General features: G+C 44.4%; 1 protein-coding gene across 1 annotated transcript in view; it reads left to right on the top strand.

The window, feature by feature from the left end:
• Window positions 1-1,941: 1,941 nt before the first annotated feature.
• LOC110128759 (quinone oxidoreductase-like protein 2) overlaps window positions 1,942-18,210 on the top strand; it is a 30,852-nt gene continuing 14,583 nt past the window's right edge. The window contains exons 1-9 of the mRNA XM_020879722.2: window positions 1,942-2,053; window positions 2,135-2,243; window positions 4,222-4,318; window positions 6,509-6,567; window positions 7,089-7,154; window positions 7,938-8,047; window positions 9,430-9,511; window positions 13,931-14,112; window positions 16,108-16,336. Of these exons, the coding sequence (XP_020735381.2) occupies window positions 2,010-2,053; window positions 2,135-2,243; window positions 4,222-4,318; window positions 6,509-6,567; window positions 7,089-7,154; window positions 7,938-8,047; window positions 9,430-9,511; window positions 13,931-14,112; window positions 16,108-16,336 (978 nt within the window). The 5' untranslated portion in view covers window positions 1,942-2,009. The remainder of the gene's footprint in view (window positions 2,054-2,134; window positions 2,244-4,221; window positions 4,319-6,508; window positions 6,568-7,088; window positions 7,155-7,937; window positions 8,048-9,429; window positions 9,512-13,930; window positions 14,113-16,107; window positions 16,337-18,210) is intronic.

Consider the following 18,210-nt stretch of genomic DNA (forward strand, 5'->3'; position numbering starts at 1 on the left):
AAGAACTAGAGAGCCTCTTGATGAAAGTGAAAGAGGAGAGTGAAAAAGTTGGCTTAAAACTCAACATTCAGAAAACTAAGATCATGGCATCTGATCTCATCATTTCATGGCAAATTGATAGGGAAACAATGGAAACAGGGAGAGGCTTTATTTTTCTGGGCTCCAAAATCACTGCAGATGGTGACTGCAGCCATGGAATTAAAAGAAAAACTGTGACCAACCTAGACAGCATATTAGAAAGCAGAGACATTACTTTGCCAACAAAGGTCCATCTAGTCAAAGCTGTGGTTTTTCCAGGAGTCATGTATGGATGTGAGAACTGGATTGTAAAGAAAGCTGAGCACTGAAGAATTGATGCTTGTGAATTTTGGTGTTGGAGAAGACTTTTGAGAGTCCCCTGGACTGCAAGGAGATCCAACCTGTCAATCCTAAAGGAAATCAGTTTGAATATTCATTGGAAGGGCTGATGCTGAAGCTGAAACTCCAATACTTTGACCACCTGATGCGAGGAACTGACTCATTTGAAAAGACCCTGATCCTGGGAAAGATTGAAGGCGGGAGGGGAATGGGATGACAAAGGATGAGATGGTGGGATGACATCACCAACTCGATGGACATGAGTTTGAGCGAGCTCTGGGAGTTGGTGATGGACAGGGAAGCCTGGCATGCTGCAGTCCATGGGGCCGCAAAGAGTCGAACATGACTGAGCAACTAAATTGAACTGAACTGAGGTAAATACATAATTCATTAACATAGCTTAAGACAACCATAAGCGACTGAACTGAAGACAAACATTTCCATAAGAAAAATGCATTGGTTAGCTCAAGGTTTGAGAAAAGTTAAGTTCAGGTGGGACCAGGTGTCATCATGGCAACACAGAATTTTAAGAGAGATCTCTTTTTAAATTTGTGTAGAGAAGGGGAAAACATCTAACACTTGTTGGTTACCTCTTGCCGCTTAAGAGAGAGAGAGAAAATGTCTGACACTTGCAGCCTATTTCCTCTGTTTGGAGACCCCTGGCCTTCCTGCCTGTTACCCTCTCACATCCTAGCAAGATGTTGAAGAGAAAGTTAAGTCACTCAGTCGTGTCTGACTCTTTGCGACCCCATGGACTATAGCCTACCAGGCTCTTCCATCCATGGGATTTTCCAGGCAAGACTACTGGAGTGGGTTGCCATTTCCTTCTCCAAGTAGAAGGCAGTCATAAAACCTTTATGTATTTAGGATTTTGCACATGCAGAGGTCCACCCTCACCCCCTAATTGTTTATTTACACCTTGTTTTGTTGAAGTATAGTGGATTTACAAACTTATGTCAGTTACAGGTGTACAACATAATCAGTCAATATTTTTTAGAGTTATTATAAGAAGTTAAGGGAAGAGTTCATATCAAAAGATGTGAGGTCAACAGGGTCTTTTTTGAATGTCTTTTCGAAGCAGTCAAGAAATATTCTATTAACAGAAAATACTTTTGCCTGGGAAAAGAGTACTTTAATAAAAATTTATAATTACAAAAAAAGTTATTATAAAATACTGGTGGTATTCCCTGTGCTGTACATTGCATCTTGGTTTCTCATTTACTTTATACCTAGTAGTTTGTGCCTCATATTCCCCTTCCCCTATCTTGTCTCTCCCCTCACACTATTAACCACTAGTTTGTTCTTTATACAAGAACCCTAAGTGTGGGTTAAACGTCTCCTGAATTGGCTACAAAAAACGAAAACAAAGGTTAATCTGCGGAAATCTAGTTCTATACACTTTTTTTCTATACGCCCCGCCGGGGGCTCCACCTCCGGGAGGGGGGGGGGGTCCCCGGGGGACCAGGGGGCTCCAGCGGGCGGGTGGCGCGGTCCGGGCTGTCCCGCCTGCCTGGATCAGCTCGTGTGGCACGTCCCCGGGCCAATCGCCCGGTGCCCTTGCGCTCTTCCGGTCACCCGGGGCGGGGCAGGCGGCGGCCGGCTCCTACTGCCGCGCTCGGACCTGCCCCCTCCGGCGACACTTGCTCTGGGCCATGGCAGCGGCGTGGGGACGGTGGGCTCGGGCAAGGCTCTGCAGGTGCGAGCTGACTCATCCCCAAACCCCTAAGGGCGGCCCCAGTTTCGGCCCCAGTAACCCGACCCTTGTTCCGCTTTGCAGAACGGCCTGGCAGGGCTGCGGCCGAAACTACCGCGCCGCGCTGTGCGCCGATTTGAAGCGGCCCCTGGTCATTGAGGAGGTGGCCCCTCGCCCTGTCCAGCCGCACGAGGTAGGTGACTGGCCGGGCACCAGGACGCCGTCTTCCCCGCGGCCACCACCCATGACCCGCTGGCTCCCCTCCCCGGACTGAGTTCCCGAGTGCTCAGCTCGGGGGAGCCCGTGAGGCTGGAGCGCAACTTTCTGCTGGGCTTCTAGATGGGCCCTTTCCTGGGTCACAAAAAGGCCAAAGTGCAAAGGGAAGATGGTTCCCCAAAACACAAATGTAGAAGGCCCCAGAGCTGTTGCCTTAGAAACAGAGAATTCTGATTTGCACACGACTTTTCATAACCGCCTGCAAGTTATTGATTTAACACAGATAAATGACCCCATCCTTTGCTTCCCCTCAGCCTCAGCCAGCCCTGTATTTCCATGATAACGTGCCATGTGCCCTCCTCTGGTGTACTGCAGTGATTTGGGGTGGGTGGGATTATATTAGGGTTGTGGGTATCTACCCACCTTTAGAGTGGTGGAAAATGTGGTAGTCACTTTGGCTTTGCCTCTCGACCAGCCTGCTGACATTCTCATCTGGTGTGGAGAATGAGACTGTCTGACAAGGTGAAACAGTCCCAGTGAGTCTCAGGGTTGGAGACCACTCGGAGGGTAAGAAATGTGGCTGCTGTCCCAAAGTATCGCTAATGCGGACCCTGGGACTAAATGGATAATTTTGGTGACTGTAGGCTAGCAGCCAGCCTGCTTCCTGGGATTCACATGCTGCAAGATATCCACATTGAGTTAAGGTGGAGTGGCTTCAGGAATTTATATGTGCTATGCAGGTCAGCACATAATGTTTGAGACAATCATTGAGACAGCACACAAACAGCTTGAGAGCTGGGCTTCTTCGTTCTGTTCTTTGCCCAGGCTGTTGTGTCAGGAATTAGCTCATGAGAGCTGGGACTATGTGAGTTTATCCATCATTAAATCTCCATAGTCTGGAATGGTGCCTGGCATGTGGCTGATGCTTAAAATATTGTTGAATGAATGCATTTTGTTCACAAAATATCTTCTCATCAATATGGTCACCTCTGTATGATATAAGAAGTGTAAACAGATAAATGAATGTCACCGATTCTGTCTCAGCCTTCATTTTCTCCCCTGCTTCCAAGCCCTATTGAGTTGGGTTGGTATGTGACAGTAGTTCTTTAACTTCAGGCTGCATCAGATTTATCTTGTCAAAACAGGTTGCTGGTCCTCTAAAGTTTCTGATTCAGTAGGTAAGGGGCTGAGAATCTGAACATCCAACAAGTTGCCAGGTGACACTGGTATAGTCTGGGGACCACACTGTGAGAACCACTGCTTAACAAGGGCTACAGAAACTGCTGCAGGCCTGCCTCTGCTTTATCTCTGTCATGAAACGCATAAGCTGGGGAGTCTAGTTCTAGCTTCTAGAATTCCTGATTCCCAAAACAGCTGATCATGTTACCCTCTGCTTAAAATCTTTTAATGGCTTCCATTGTTCCATCTATCCTTGGGTTGGGAAGATCCCTGGAGAAGGAAATGGCAATCCACTCCAGTATTCTTGCCTGGAAAGTCCCAGGGACACAGGAGCCTGGTGGGCTGCAGTCTGTGGGGCCGCAAAGAGTCGGACGTGACTGAGCAGTTAAGCATACACTGGGCCTTTGCACAGGCCATTGCTTTTGTCTGTGCCAGGCTTCCCCTCCCGCCTTTTGAATAGTTAACTCCTCACAGTTCTTACTTCCCTCAAAGGTCAAATCTCCCCATTATGTGCTTCCATAGCACCATATATTTCTATCTAACATTTTGTGTAGGAGTTTTAGTTTAGCACATAAACTCTGCTGATTGTCTGGTTAATGTCTGTCTTCTGTACTGTACTCTTAGCTCCTTGTCCATTTTGCCTTGTGATTGTGTACCAGTACTTAGTTCAGTACCTGGCATATAGTAGACATTCAGTAAATATTACAGAATAACTGAATGAACTTTGTCTCCAAAGACGTGTGCTGCTCTGCCTTGTTGCTCTGTTTCCTTTGCAGGTCAGAGTTGATGTTCATTTCTGTGGGATTAATTTTGCTGATATTTTGGCCTGTCATGGTCAGTATCAGGAAAGGCATCAACTTCCCTTCACACCTGGTAAGTATGAAAGGGCAAAGTGATTGCTTCAAAAAGAGAAGATAAAGAGACTTTTAAAAGAACTGCCTGATGGACATGTACACACTGCTATATTTAAAATGGATAACCAACAAGGAGCTACTTTATAGCATGTGGAACTCTGCTCAATGTTATGTGGCAGCCTGGATGGGAGAGGGGTTTGGGGGGGAATGGATACATGTATGTGTATATCTGAGTCGCTCTGCTCTTCACCTGAAACTGTCACAACATTGTTAATCAGCTATACCACAAAACAAAAAGTTCAAAAAAAATCATAATTGGTAAAAAAAAAAAAAAGACCCATGTGCTTCATGAGTAGTACCATGGTGGTGTTTGCTGCTCTCAGTGGTGATTCAGATATGTCAGCTCTGATACTTCCCTGGTGGTCCAGGGGTTAAGACTCCATGCTTCCAATGCAGGTTTGATCCCTGGTGGGAAACTAAGATCCCACATGCTATGTGGTGTGGCCAAAAAAAAAAAAAAGATATCTCAGCCTCACTGCTAATTAGAATCACTAGATTCTAGTGATTCTAGTACTGTGAGGGAAGGTTCTATGACTGTCTGGTTCAACATTATCCTGCCTGCCCGCCCTGGCCCCGTTAGTACTCTTGTATCTGGCTCATACTAAATGCTCAATAAATACTTGATTGATTGATTGAAACACAGTTGACAAGCAATGTTATGTTAGTTTCAGGTGTATAGGTAGTGATGTGACATTTGCATACATTATGAAATGACACTACATTAAGTCTAGTAACCTTGTGTCCCCTACAAAGTTATTACAATATAACTATGTTCCTTCTGCTGTATATTGCATCCCTGTGGTTTTATTGTTTTATTTTATTTTATTTATTTTTTCATTTATTTTTATTAGTTGGAGGCTAATTACTTCATAATATTGTAGTGGTTTTTGTCATACATTGACATGAATTAGCCGTGGATTTACATGTATTCCCCATCCCAATCCCCCCTCCCACCTCCCTCTCTACCCGATTTATTGTTTTCTAACTAGAGACTTGTACCTCTTAATCCCCTTCACTTACTTCATCCACCCCTCAGTAAATACTTTGAAAAGGCATAAATGAACAAATAAAATTTTATGTATTATTATGCTCACCAGAATCCTGATCAGAATCATCAATGGCCATAGTCATTCTCTTTCAATCCTTGACAGTTCCTCAATTTTACTTTTTCACTGAAGGATCAGAAACATCTGGTTGCAGCTAAGACTCTCAGTCCTCACAAATACATTCCCCAAGAAACCTAATACCAAAGGATCAGAAGAAGATACAGAGTTTATCCATTTCTTAGGAGGCTGCTCTTTGATTTGCATTATACTCAATCTGATTACATTTAGATCCTGAGTATGTGGACCAATGACTCATTTTTGTTGTTGAAATTTATTAAGAGATATAAGTATAGTTTGGTGTGTATCTATATATATATATGTAATATACAGTTATATACTGTAAATATGTAGCACATGTATATTTTATACAGATAGACACCACTAAGGATACAGTGATTGCAAAACAGTTGCAGTGTTTTGGCCTTTGGGCATTTGGTTATGTCTCAACAGCTGGAACCGGTTCCTTCTGTTTGTGTTTGCTAACAGGCTGGTTGCGGGGGGAAGATGTCTTACTCAATTGAGTTATTCTTCTGGCAGCTCAAGTGGGAAATGTTTGATCATTAAACTCAGAAATTTTGGAGGTGGAGGAGGAAAGAGCAGACAACACCAGTTCATCCAACTGAGCCAAGTGCTGATACTTGGGGGGCCTCATAGTCCAGAAGAGGAGACATGGGAATGGATAAATACCATATGATGAATATTATCATTGGGGGTGCTAGAGGAACCCAAGGCCCCAGAGATCAGGGTCAAAAGTGCTTGTATACTCAGGATTCTCTGTTCTTTTGCCCATTCTTGAAATTTTCATTTGTGTCATGGTAAGAATGGGACTGCTATAGTTTTTCAAGTTGTGATCATGAAATCTTAGTTCATTTTCCTGTGTGTTGGGTATAACACTCCTATTCTTCTTCCTGGATGGGGTGGGGGGCGGAACACAAACCCTTTTGGCTCCAGAAAGCTCATAGGACAGCCTGTCAATCAGAGTTTTCCCATCTCTCTGGTGCTGGGCTTTACAGATAACCTGATCTTTAAACAATTTGTTTTAGGAATGGAGTTTTCTGGGATGGTATTGGAGACAGGCACAGATGTCAGCATGGTGAAAGAGGTAAATTAGTTGAATCTAGGGAATTGATGAGAAATAGTTTGTAGCCAGGGGGTCTTGCTTTTCCTGGACTTTGCCAGCGGACACCAAAGGCAGAACGAGGTGGAGCAGGGAGATACGAATTCTGAATCGAGGGAAGGAAGCCTGGCTTGGCTTCATTAAACTTCTTATTACTAATGAAAGGCAGTACCTGGGGTTTTAGTTACTGAAAGGATAGCGAATTCTCAAGTTTCAGTATTTTGCGAGAGAAATGAGTACTGGGATTCTAATTCATATCAGTTTTTTCCTTTCTCGGTTCAGTCATCGTCCAAAATGTGCTCAAGTTGCCTTGACTGCCTAATGGGGGTTGTGTGAAAACAGCTGAATTATTTACTAAGCAGTAACACTGAATAGATAATTAAGGGAACCTGTGTCTTACTGGATCAGTTAAAGAACAGTTTTCTTTCTTTTTTGGGTTAAATTGGGAAGGGGTTAAATGGCAAGAGCATTCATTTGAACATATCCTTAATGGTATTTCCCTTCAGGGAGATCGAGTTATTGGCCTGCCTGGCTTTAATGGTATGGCTGAAGAATGCATCATTGACCACAAGGTAGTTCTACTCCTCAATATTCATCCTTGGAGATTCTTTTTCTGCTGTCTTTCATTTTCACCTATCCCTCAGTCTTTCTCCTTTTCCTCTCTCTTTTTGTATTCTTTTGCTTATATCTTGTTTGTCAGCCAAGCACTTCTTTCTTTCAAATGCTAAACCTTTTTTTTTTTTGTTTGCTTGTTTTGGTGTGACAACCATTACGTAGAGCTTTGTTTGTGTGGAGTGCTTTAATGAAGAAGGGCATTTTGTTTTCTGAGGCCTGGAACAATCGACTGGCTGTCCAACTGGACCATATTAGGTGGTTTTGGTAGAAAAACTGGTTTGAAGCCTGGAGGTAATGAACTTCTTCCCGGCACCAAGCTTGTGAAAGATAATCCTCCTGGGCGGTAGCCGGCGGGTGTAGGGGCGTGGTTGTCCAGGATGTGAATGGTGCCCCCTAGTGGTGGATAGTACACCTTTTATTTTATTTTTTTTAAAAACAGCTTTATTTAAGGTAAAATTTTTGTACCATGTAATTCCCTTATTATATTAATACTGCAGTGGTATGTGTTATATCCTCTGCAGATTGGTTCCTTCCTGTTCCAGATGCCAGCTTTAGGATTTTTTAAAACGGGTGTGCCCAAGTCTTGAAATTCTTGACCATCGCTTGCTTGGTCTTGACTTACACTGGGCTTGGTTCCTGACATGTGTTGCCCTTTGCAAGTCAAGTCATAATACGTATCGAGCAGCCTTTATGAAGAGGTACAGTGCTTAATCTCTAAGTCACTGTTATCTCTTTTATAGAACCTGTGGCAGATTCCAGAAAAGGTGTCCCTCCGAGAAGCGGCTGCCCTGCCCGTATCGTATGGCACTGCAATTTTCGCCCTGGAGCATCGGGCCTGTACCCAGCCTGGGTGAGGACTGTGTCGACGACAGAGGGATAGATGGTTCCTCCTCTAATACTAGAAATGTGCACCAAGACCGTGCCTCTCAGTCCCCTTCCCTGACCCTTGTGTACATTCTAAGTCCCTTTGGTCGTGCCTGACTCTTTGCGACGCTATGGGCTGTAGCCTGCCAGGCTCCTCCGTCCATGGGATCCTCCAGGCAAGAATACTGGAGTGGGTTGCCTTGCCTTGCTCTAGGGGATCTTCCCGACCCAGGGATCAAACCGGAGTCTCTTACATCCCCTGCATTGGCAGGCAGGTTCTTTACCACTAGCGCCACTTGGGAAGCCCTCCCTGACCCTTACCTCACGGCTATTTAAAGAAAAGCTAAAGGAAGGGAGTGACCCAAGATTGGAGCCTGGTGACAGTGGGGATACCCTTTTGCCTGAAAGGGGACAGTAGACTGTGAATTTGGCCAGTATGAATTTGGAGAAATCTTTCTCTCAAGTCTGACCCCTCTGGAGATCACTTCCTAGAAAACCTTACATTTTAGAGAGCTGGTTTATTTCAACTCATTTCACGCTGGTTTTAATGGAAGCCTGTGGCATTTGTTTCTGTGAGGCTTGGCTGGGCATCACAGAAACAAATACCATAGGCAGGTGGCGTGTTGGTAAAGAATCCACCTACCTGCCAGTGCAGTGGACACGGGTTTGGTCTTTGGGTAGGGAAGATCCCTTGGAGAAGGAAATGGCAGTCCACTCCAGTATTCTGAAAAATCTCATGGACAGAAGAGCCTGGCAGTCTACAGTCCATGGGGTCGCAAAGAGTGGGACACGACTGAACACTGGGTGACTGAGCCCAGCACACACACAGTGGTATTTGCCTCTGTGAGGCTTGGCTGCGTATACTTAACAGGTATTTCAAGCTCAGAAGTGCTGAATTTCTCACTTCACCTGGAGCGTTCCCACAGCTTCTTGCTCTTTTCTGAGAGCTCAGAATTGCTCCAGGGAGATGGGCTTAGAAGAGCAGCGACTGGTACGTGATCACCAACTTCTAAAATTTGGCTATGTTTAGTATGGGAGTGATTTTAGGACAGAATTTTAAAAGCCGAAATTGGAGTGGTAGCACAAAGGAAGGCTACCACTGGAATGAGGAAGAGGCTGTCTAGAGAGATTAGGGACCCTCACCTGGGAATTCTTCAGGACTGGACCAAATTAGCACTGAGCACGTATAATATAGCCCGAGAGGCTGGAGAGTGTTCATGTACGTGTACGTGCATATGAAGGGGGTTAAACTAGATGAACTCTCAGTTCTCTTCTTGCTTTAAAATGTCCCGTCTTCAGAATGTTCATGAAATCATATTGCTGGATGATTTTTGGTTTCTTGAGTAACACTCATCTTTCCCTGCACAGAGAAACTGTTTTAGTGACAGCAGCAGCTGGAGCCACAGGCCTCGCCGTGATAGATGTGGCAACAAACATTCTTCAGGCCAAGGTATTTGCAAGTTCGATTCTCCATTAAAAAATATCATACCTCCTGCTTTCAAACATGGAATATATTCCTTTATTTATAAAAAAAATCAGGTGTGAGGTACTGGGAATGTTAAGTAGCCTGGAGTAGGGTCTTGCCATCTATTTACTTACAGACTAGTGAGGGGACTGAGGAGGAAGTCTCTTGTGCTTCCAGTTATTAGACCTTGGTAAGATGCAACTCGCCTCACAGCCTCTGAAGATTCTATTTCTTCTACCTGTAATGCTCTAAACAGTCTCCCCCTGAACTTCAAATTTAAACTCAGCTGCTGCTTCTTCGGGGGAGTATTCTCTGTCCCTCCCCTCCCTGGGACTGTTTCTGTGTGGTCCTGAGCATCCTGTATTTCTCTTTCATAGTGTGCTTAACCCTGCTGGATCAGTGTCTCCTTCCCACTGGACTGCAATCCCCTCAAGGCAGGACCAGTATCTGTTTGATCCATTATTGTAATTGCAGCACCTAGCATGGTGCTGAGACCATCATAGGCACTCAATAATTATTATTATTTTGTAAATTCATTTATTTATTTGGCCGTGCTGGGTCTTAGTTGCAGCGCGTAGGTTCTTCAGTCTGCATTGTATCCTGTAGGATCTTTAGTTGTGACATGCGTAACTTTTAATAACTTTTAGTCCCTTGACCAGGGATCAAACCTGGGCCCCCTGCATTGGGATCGTGGGGTCTTAGCCACTGGACTACCAGAAAATTCCCTAAATAGTTATTTATTGGTTGAATGAATAAATACATGAAAGACCCAGTTCTCTACATGGGCTTTTCTTGGAGGCTGTGTGTGTCAGAGAAGAAGAATTTCTTGGAGAAGGTGGGCATTTATGCTGACATTTACAGTTGAGTAGTGGAAGAAGAGAAGGGAAGGGAAGGCCACTTAAGTCATGGGAAGACAGAGACATAGGTACTAACATGGTTCCTTCAGGGAATGGCAAATAGCATCTGTGGAGCAAGGGATATGTGTGGGGAATGGTGGGGGGTGACTCTAGAGATGTCGGGGAGAGATAGGATCAAAAAGCACTGAGGAATCTGAACATTTCTTGGAAACTCTCAGGAGCTATTGAAGATTTTGCAGGGGAATGACATGATCATCTTTGCGTTTTTGCAAAGTTCACTTTGGTAACGATGTGGATGAGAGATGGGCCAAGGTCAGGGGTCAGGGGTAATCTGGAGACAGTAGGGTAGATTCTTGGAGCAATTGAGGCCAGAGGTGATGATCCTTGAAACAGGGCACTGGAGGTGATGATCAGGGAGATACCAAAGTAGAAGAAAATAGAGAATTTGGTGACTGGAGAGCGTCCTAACACAGTTGAAGGAACGAGGACTTTGAAGTTGGCTGCTGTGTTGTGTTTAGTTGCTCAGTAGTGTCCGACTCCTTGCAGCCTCATGGACTGTAGCCTGCCAAGCTCCTCTCTTCATGGAGATTCTCCAGGCAAGAAGACTGGAGTGGGCTGCCATGCCCTGCTCCAGGGGATCTTCCCAACCCAGGGATCCCGCATTGCAGGCAGATTCTTTACCATCTGAGCCACCAGGGAAGCCCTGAAATTAGCCTGACCTAGGTGCAAACTCTAGCTCTGTCTCTAGCTTAATAGCTTCAGTCGCCTCATTTGTACAATAGTGCTTTTCTCATAGTGTGGTTGTGGGAATATTGAGATCACATGTGTCAGATACCAGTCTGAGGCATAGTGTGTTGGAGAGGAGCCTTTAAAAAGGGATCCTGTTATTATCAGACATTGAGTGGGAAGGCACAAACTTGATGCACTTAGAGATTTGCCATTTGTTGGGACTGAGAACCTAGGAGGAAATGGTGAGCTCAGTTTTGGATGTGCTGAGGGTGAGGTTCCTCTGGAGCCTAGAGGCGCAAAGATACTGTCCAGGTTTGGTGATAATTGGACTGATCTGGAATTTCTCCAGGTGGCAGCTCTCTCTTCTCACATTGACTCTCTTTTGGGAAGGACATGTGAGTTCTGAAACTGGTCTCAGATACCAGGAGGCTCCTCATGGGATATTAACACATTCACACTCAAAATAAGGGCTTATAGCACCTCTCTTAAGGGGGAGAACAAAATTAGTCTCATTGTTTAGAAACACTGACTATTTAACATTTCTGGGAAGACAAGATATGTACTGTTTGTTTTAAATAGATACAGGAAGTTAAGTAGAGGGAAAAATTTGCTTTAATTCCAATATTTAATCCCAGGAGACATGGATTCGATCCCTGGGTCAGGAAGATCCCCTGGAGGAGGAAATGGCAACCTACTCCAGTATTCTTGCCTGAGAAATCCCATGGACAGAGGAGCCTGGTGGGCTACAGTCCATGGGGTTGCAAAACAGTCAGACGCGACTTAGTGACTGAGCATGCACGCATGTATTTTCTTTAGCAGGAATAATGGTTTTAAGCAAAAGCAAACAAAAGAATAATGTCATCATGTCACTGCTCAGAACATGTCATTTTGATGACACCTTCCATTCACAGCATCTCAGGTTGCTTTCACATTGCCTGCACAGCAATTATCTTATCCTTGGTCCTCACAGAACCCATGGGAGATGGGGAATGGAAGTGTTTATTATCCCTATTTCACAGATAAAGAAAGTGAGGCACCTGGAGAGAAAATGATTCACAGCAAGCCTCACTGGGATTCCTACAAGGAATTCTGGAGCTGGAATCAGGTGCCCGACCCTAGTCTGGTATGTGCCCACTGTAGCACTGTGTGTGGGTTCTGCTGGGCAGTGCAGCTGTTTGGGGGTTCCATTGGGGAGCATTTGAGGGTAACTTTTATCTTCAAATAGTTATGGGTGAGTCTGGACTCTTTTAAGGGCACAGATGTTCTTGGGTGTTTGAATGCACATTCTGAAGGTCATCTTGAAGCCAAAGTGCTTGGGGTGGTGGGGGCTGCCCAGTGAACAGGCACCTCTAGACAGTGCTTCAGTGTCTGAAGCTTTTCTGGAGACTTCCAAACCTCAGACCTCCTCACAGTATGGCCCACAGCCATCTATGTCCTCTTTGGCAGACTGTAGGCATGGCTTTCTCCCAGCTCGAAGGAGTGGACTTCAGTATCAGTAGCATTGGATTTGAATAGTTGTTCTACCACCTGCTACCTGGATAATATTGGCTTAATTACTTAACCTCTCTGGGTCAATGTCTCCATCTTCAGAATGAGAGTAACTGTAAGTCCCCCATAATGTTTTTATGAGGTTTAAATAGAATAAATAATTGCCTATATATAACAACAGATTCAATTTATCTAACACTTTGTTTCCCAAGTGTTTATTCCTTTTAATTTTAAAAATATATCTTAGTTTATGGATGGGTAACTGAAACTTAGAGAATTTGGCAGGCAATACAGACAAATGTTAAAAGCATAAACTCTAGAGATGAATTACCTGGGTTTGGATCCCAGTTCTGCCTCCCATGAGCTGTGTGACCTTGGGCAAGATACTCAACTTCCTTGGCCTGTCTCTTCATCCTCAAAATGGGGATGATAATAGTGTGTATATTACTGGGCTATTATAATGAAATGAGTTATTAATATATATGTAAGGCATTTAGAATAGTGTCTGGCAAAGAGTAAGCACTATATAAGTGTTAGTTCTTACTAAGTCATTTGCCCTAAGTAACATAGCTAGTTAGTAACAGAGGCAGGATTTGAACTTAGGTCTGTCTGACTTCAAGCTCTTTCCACTGAATCATGTTTTACCCCCTGAGAAGCCCTTCCTGATCTTCTAGCTCTAGGTTAGGTGCCTCTAGCTTGCACTTCGAAGCCCTCTGTGCTTCTGCCATCATACTGCTTGGATCATGCTTTCTTGGCTCCAAGCTTGGTGTTTAGGTTGTATCCTTACTACTTGACTCGTAATGGGTACTCAATAAATGATGGGCTTCCCCTGGTGGCTTAGATGGTAAAGAATCCGCGTGCAATGTGGGAGACCTGGGTTCCATCCCTGGGTTGTGAAGATCCTCTGGAGGAGGCATGGCAGTCCCCTCCAGTATTCTTGCCTGGAGAGTCCCCGTGGACAGAGGAACCTGGTGGGCACAGTCCATGACGTTGCTGAGAGTTGGACACGACTGAGCGACTAAGCACAGCAATAAAGAGTGGTTTAAATTTTCATTTGGAGAAGGCGTTGTGTCTCCTGAATTGTTTCTTAGCTAGACCCATTGAGCTTCCAGGGTTCCTGGAAACGTGGACCCGGTTGTCAGTGGGGCGTGGAGAGGCCAGTGCATTGATGCTGTGTGATGGGCCTGCTGTGCTGGATTGAGGCTGGTGCTAAGACAGAGGTCACATTGGTTTCCTTGATCAGCACCCTTTGTTTGGAGGTGGGGTGGGTCGGGTGAGCCCCTCTTGCTACATATTCTGGACCATCTGAAGTGTTGTGTTCTTCATGTAGGTAATAGCTGCAGCTGGAAGTGATGAAAAGTGTCAGCTGGCGATGCAGAGAGGGGCACAGTCCAGCGTGAACTACAGTCGGGGCAGCCTTAAGGAGGCAGTGGGGAAGCTGGTGGGCAGTGGCGGGGTGAACGTGGTCATTGACATGGTGGGAGGAGACGTCTTCCTGGAGGCTCTCCGCAGGTAGGTGAAGTGGTCCTCCTGGGTGGGCTAGGCCGGGGGCTGTGCTGAAACCTTCCCAGACCTCTGGCTTCCTTCTGGCCTTGCTGCTTTCGTGTTTTTGCTGCTCACTTTTCCTGCAGGCACTGGCATCAACGGGAACAGCTGAGTGGGTGGGTGAAAAGGAATAGAAGCGGAGGGAAAATCAGGAAATGCTTAAATTTAGCAAAAACAAAAAAGCCAACTGGAAAATATCCAAAAAAATAAAATAACTGCAGACTCTCTAGTTGGCAATATCAAATGCTTTAGAAATGATACATGTGTTAAATTCAGCTCTGCTTGCACCCACTAGCTACTTTAGATACATGGTATGGGTGATTCTTTTTTTTTTTTAATTAAACTTTTTATTTTGCATTGGACTATAGCTGATTAGCAATGTGATAGTTTCAGGTGGATGGCAAAGGAACTCAGCCATATATATACATGTATCCATTCTCCCCCAAACTCTCCTCTGTGGGTAATTCTTGAGGAGATCATTGTTTGGATGTTAGAATTACTGGGGTGGCAGACCCCCAGTTCACTACGCATCAAGGGAGAGTCTCTTTTGATCTTACTGGTTTCTGAAGCTACCACCAGTATAGGTGTCTTCTTGACTTGTTTTATATAAAGAAAAAAAAAATCACTGGACATTTCATGGGACTGTTGTATCTATACTAATTCTCATTCTGTTTCAACCAGGAAGTTTGCAGTGCTCTGATAATATTAGCTTCATTTCTCATGTCATCCTGGCAAGCATAGTTTTGTGCTTTATCTTAGTTTAAAGGAGAAGAAGCAGAGAGAGGAGCTTGCCCACAGTAGGGATCCGTGTAGTCCCCTTACAAGACTGGTTAGTTCCTCTGGCTCCCTACTCTTTTTCTTGCTTATGGCTTATTTTTATCTTTTCCTACTGAGAAATCCAAACTGGTGCAGAATGGTTCCCCCCTGCCAATTTGCAAGGTCAAGAGGAATTCCCAACTGGGGATTTAATGCATGTTGCTTTTTTTTTGTTAATTATTGTAAAATACAGGTAACCTAGTACTTAACATTTTAACCATGTTAAGTGTACAATTAAACTTGTTCACAATATTGTGTAACCATCTCCAGTACAAACTCTGTACCCATTAAACAACTGCCCGCCAACTCCCATAAGCTCTATTCTATTTTCTGCCCCTCTTAATTACTGTCCATTGCTTTTTCTTCCCTCACTCTTTTTTTTATTGTGGTAAAAAGTACATAACAAAAGGCTTGCTATATTAACTGCTATAAAATGTATAGTTCAGTGGTGTTAAATATATTTACATTGTGAAACAGGTCTTCATGACTTTTTCTTCTTGCAAACCTGTAATTCTGTACCCATTAAACAACCCTCTTCTCCCTTTCTCCCCAGCCCTTGGTAATCACTATTCTACTTTATTTCTATGAATTTGACTACTTTAGATACCCCAAATAAGCAGAATGCAATATTCATTCATACAATAATACAGTATTCTATAAGTGGCTTGTTTCACTTACCGTAATGACCTTAAGGTTCATCCATGTCTTAACATGGGACAGAATTTCCTTCCTTTTTAAGGCTAAATAATATTCTACTATATGTATATAACAACTTCTGTTTACCAATCCATCAGTGGATGGACATTTGGATTGTTTCCACCTCTTGGCTTTTATAGATAGTGCTACTGTAAACTTGGCTCTTCAAATACCTCTTTAAGACTCTGCTTTCAGTTCTTTTGGATATAGACTCAGAAGTGAGATTTCTGGGTTATATGGTAGTTCTAGTTTTAAGTTTTTCAGGAACCTCCATGCTGTTTTCCATAGCATTTGCACTATTTTACAATCTCACCAATGTTCCTTGAGGGGTCCATTTCTCTAAATCCTTGCTAACACTTACTTTCTATTTTATTTTTAGTAGTAGCCATCCTAATGGCTGTGAATGTGCATTGTCTTTTATAATCTTGTTTTCCCCCCTTTTCCCCTCAGCCTGGCGTATGAGGGCAGGATTGTGGTGGTAGGTTTTGCTGGAGGAACCATTGCTTCTATACCAGCCAATCTCCTGCTCCTGAAGAGTGCTACTGCCATGGGGCTGTACTGGGGCAGATACCGGCACCAGAACTTTCCCATCTTCTCCAGAACCCTGTCCTCAGCACTTCAGTACTGCCAGGAAGGGCGCATCCAGCCACACATTGGAGAGGTTTTTAAACTGGAAGAGGTGAGATGCTCTTGTGTTTAGTTGTTCAGTCGTGTTTGACCCCCTTGGACTGTAGCCCGCCAGGTTCTTCTGTCCATGAAATTTTCCAGGCAAGAATACTGGTATTGGGTGCCATTTCCTCCTCCAGGGGATCATCCTGATCCAGCAACTGAACCCACGTCTCTTGTGTCTCCTGCATTGGCAGGTGATTCTTTACCACTGCGCCACCTGGGAAACCCCTGAGACACTCTTAAGGGATGTGATATAGCTAGTCAGTCAGTTCAGTTGCTCAGTCATGTCCAGCTGTTTGCGACCCCATGGACTGCAGCATGCCAGGCTTCCTTGTCCATCACCAACTCCCAGAGCTTGCTCAAACGTATGTCCATCAAGTCGGTGTTACCATCCAGCCATCTCATCCTCTGTCGTCCCCTTCTCCTCCTGCCTTCAATCTTTCCCAGTGATATAGCTAAGGCCAGGAAATAATGTGTCAAACTATGGGATAGTTTCTCTCTGCATGCGTGTGTGCTAAGTCACTTCAGTCGTGTCCGACTCTTTGAGACCCTATGGACTGTAGCCCACTGGGCTCCTCTGTCCATGGGATTCTCCAGGCAAGAATACTGGAGTGGGTTGCCGTGCCCTCCTCCAGGGGGTGGATATTCCCAACTGAGGGATCGCACCCCAGTCTTCTGCATTGCAGGCCAATTCTTTACCACCTGAGCCACCTGGGAAGCCCCAGTTTCTCTCTAGATACTGTAAATCTTCCTTATATGAAATTAAAGGGTGAAAACACAATGGGGTCTCACAGGCTAAAAGGTCATAGCATTTCTCTCTGTCTTGTAGGTTGTGTAGTTGTATACTCAGGCTTAGTAAGTCAGAGGGAAACTGAAACTGTGAAGGCCATGAAGGAGCTGGATTTTGAAGGCTCTGTCTACATCACTGGTGTCTTAAACAGAGGGTTGTGATAGTACTTTAGAAAATGATTTACTGGTGTTGATATGAGCTCTGAACTGCACAGCATACAAGTTGAAAAAGGAAGCCCTTCATTTGACCTTTGGTTTTAGAATACAGACTCTTAAAGTACAACCAGATGACCTAAGCTGGAGTTCTGTGAACAGAACACCAAATCACGCTCAGTATCATATGACTATAATTCATCCATTAGTCACTGTAGTTAATTTTGTTGGCTATTCAGGCCCTTTTATCATTCCTTCGCAGTCCCATTAATGTGGCTTAAACGTCCTCCAAAGTGTAATTATGTGCATGCATATGCAATGTAGTTGTAAATGCAAATCTGTTAGACATTCACTGTGAAGGGATGTTTTTTTTTTGGACAGTGGTGCATGACTTAGCTCCCCAGCCAGGGATTGAACCTGGGTCCTGGCAGTGAAAGTGCAGAGTTCACTGGATTACCAGGGGATTCATGGAGTTGGTTTTTTTCTTCCTTAATATGTTTTACTCTTCAAAAGACTGTTTTGGTAAGTCTAGTCAGCCACTGGTGGAGGTGATGTTTTGTTTGTATGCAGATTAGTGGAGCCCAAGCTGCCAGGTTTCATTCTCTCCAGCCTTCCATTTTTGTGTTTTTCCTATGATGAGATGAGACACATTCTTCTCAAATGTGGTTTACTTTCTTCCTCATCTTTTTGGTATGTCAGTCAAGAAGGTAATGTTCAGTGGTAAAAAGAGAACCTGATTGGCCATCAGAAAACTGGTTGGATTCTGTTTCCAGCTTTGTCCCCATCTATTTGCAATTTTGCGGAAGTCCCCTCACCTTTCTGATCTTCACTTTCCACATCTGTAAAGTTGAGAAGTAGGCATTCCCTTGTGGTCCAGTGGTTAGGATTCGGTGCTTTCACTGCTGGGGCCCAGGTTCAATCCCTGGTCGGGAACTAAGATCC

This window comes from Odocoileus virginianus, chromosome 11 (genome assembly GCF_023699985.2).
Source record: "Odocoileus virginianus isolate 20LAN1187 ecotype Illinois chromosome 11, Ovbor_1.2, whole genome shotgun sequence".
In the NCBI taxonomy this organism is placed as follows: Eukaryota; Metazoa; Chordata; class Mammalia; order Artiodactyla; family Cervidae; genus Odocoileus; species Odocoileus virginianus.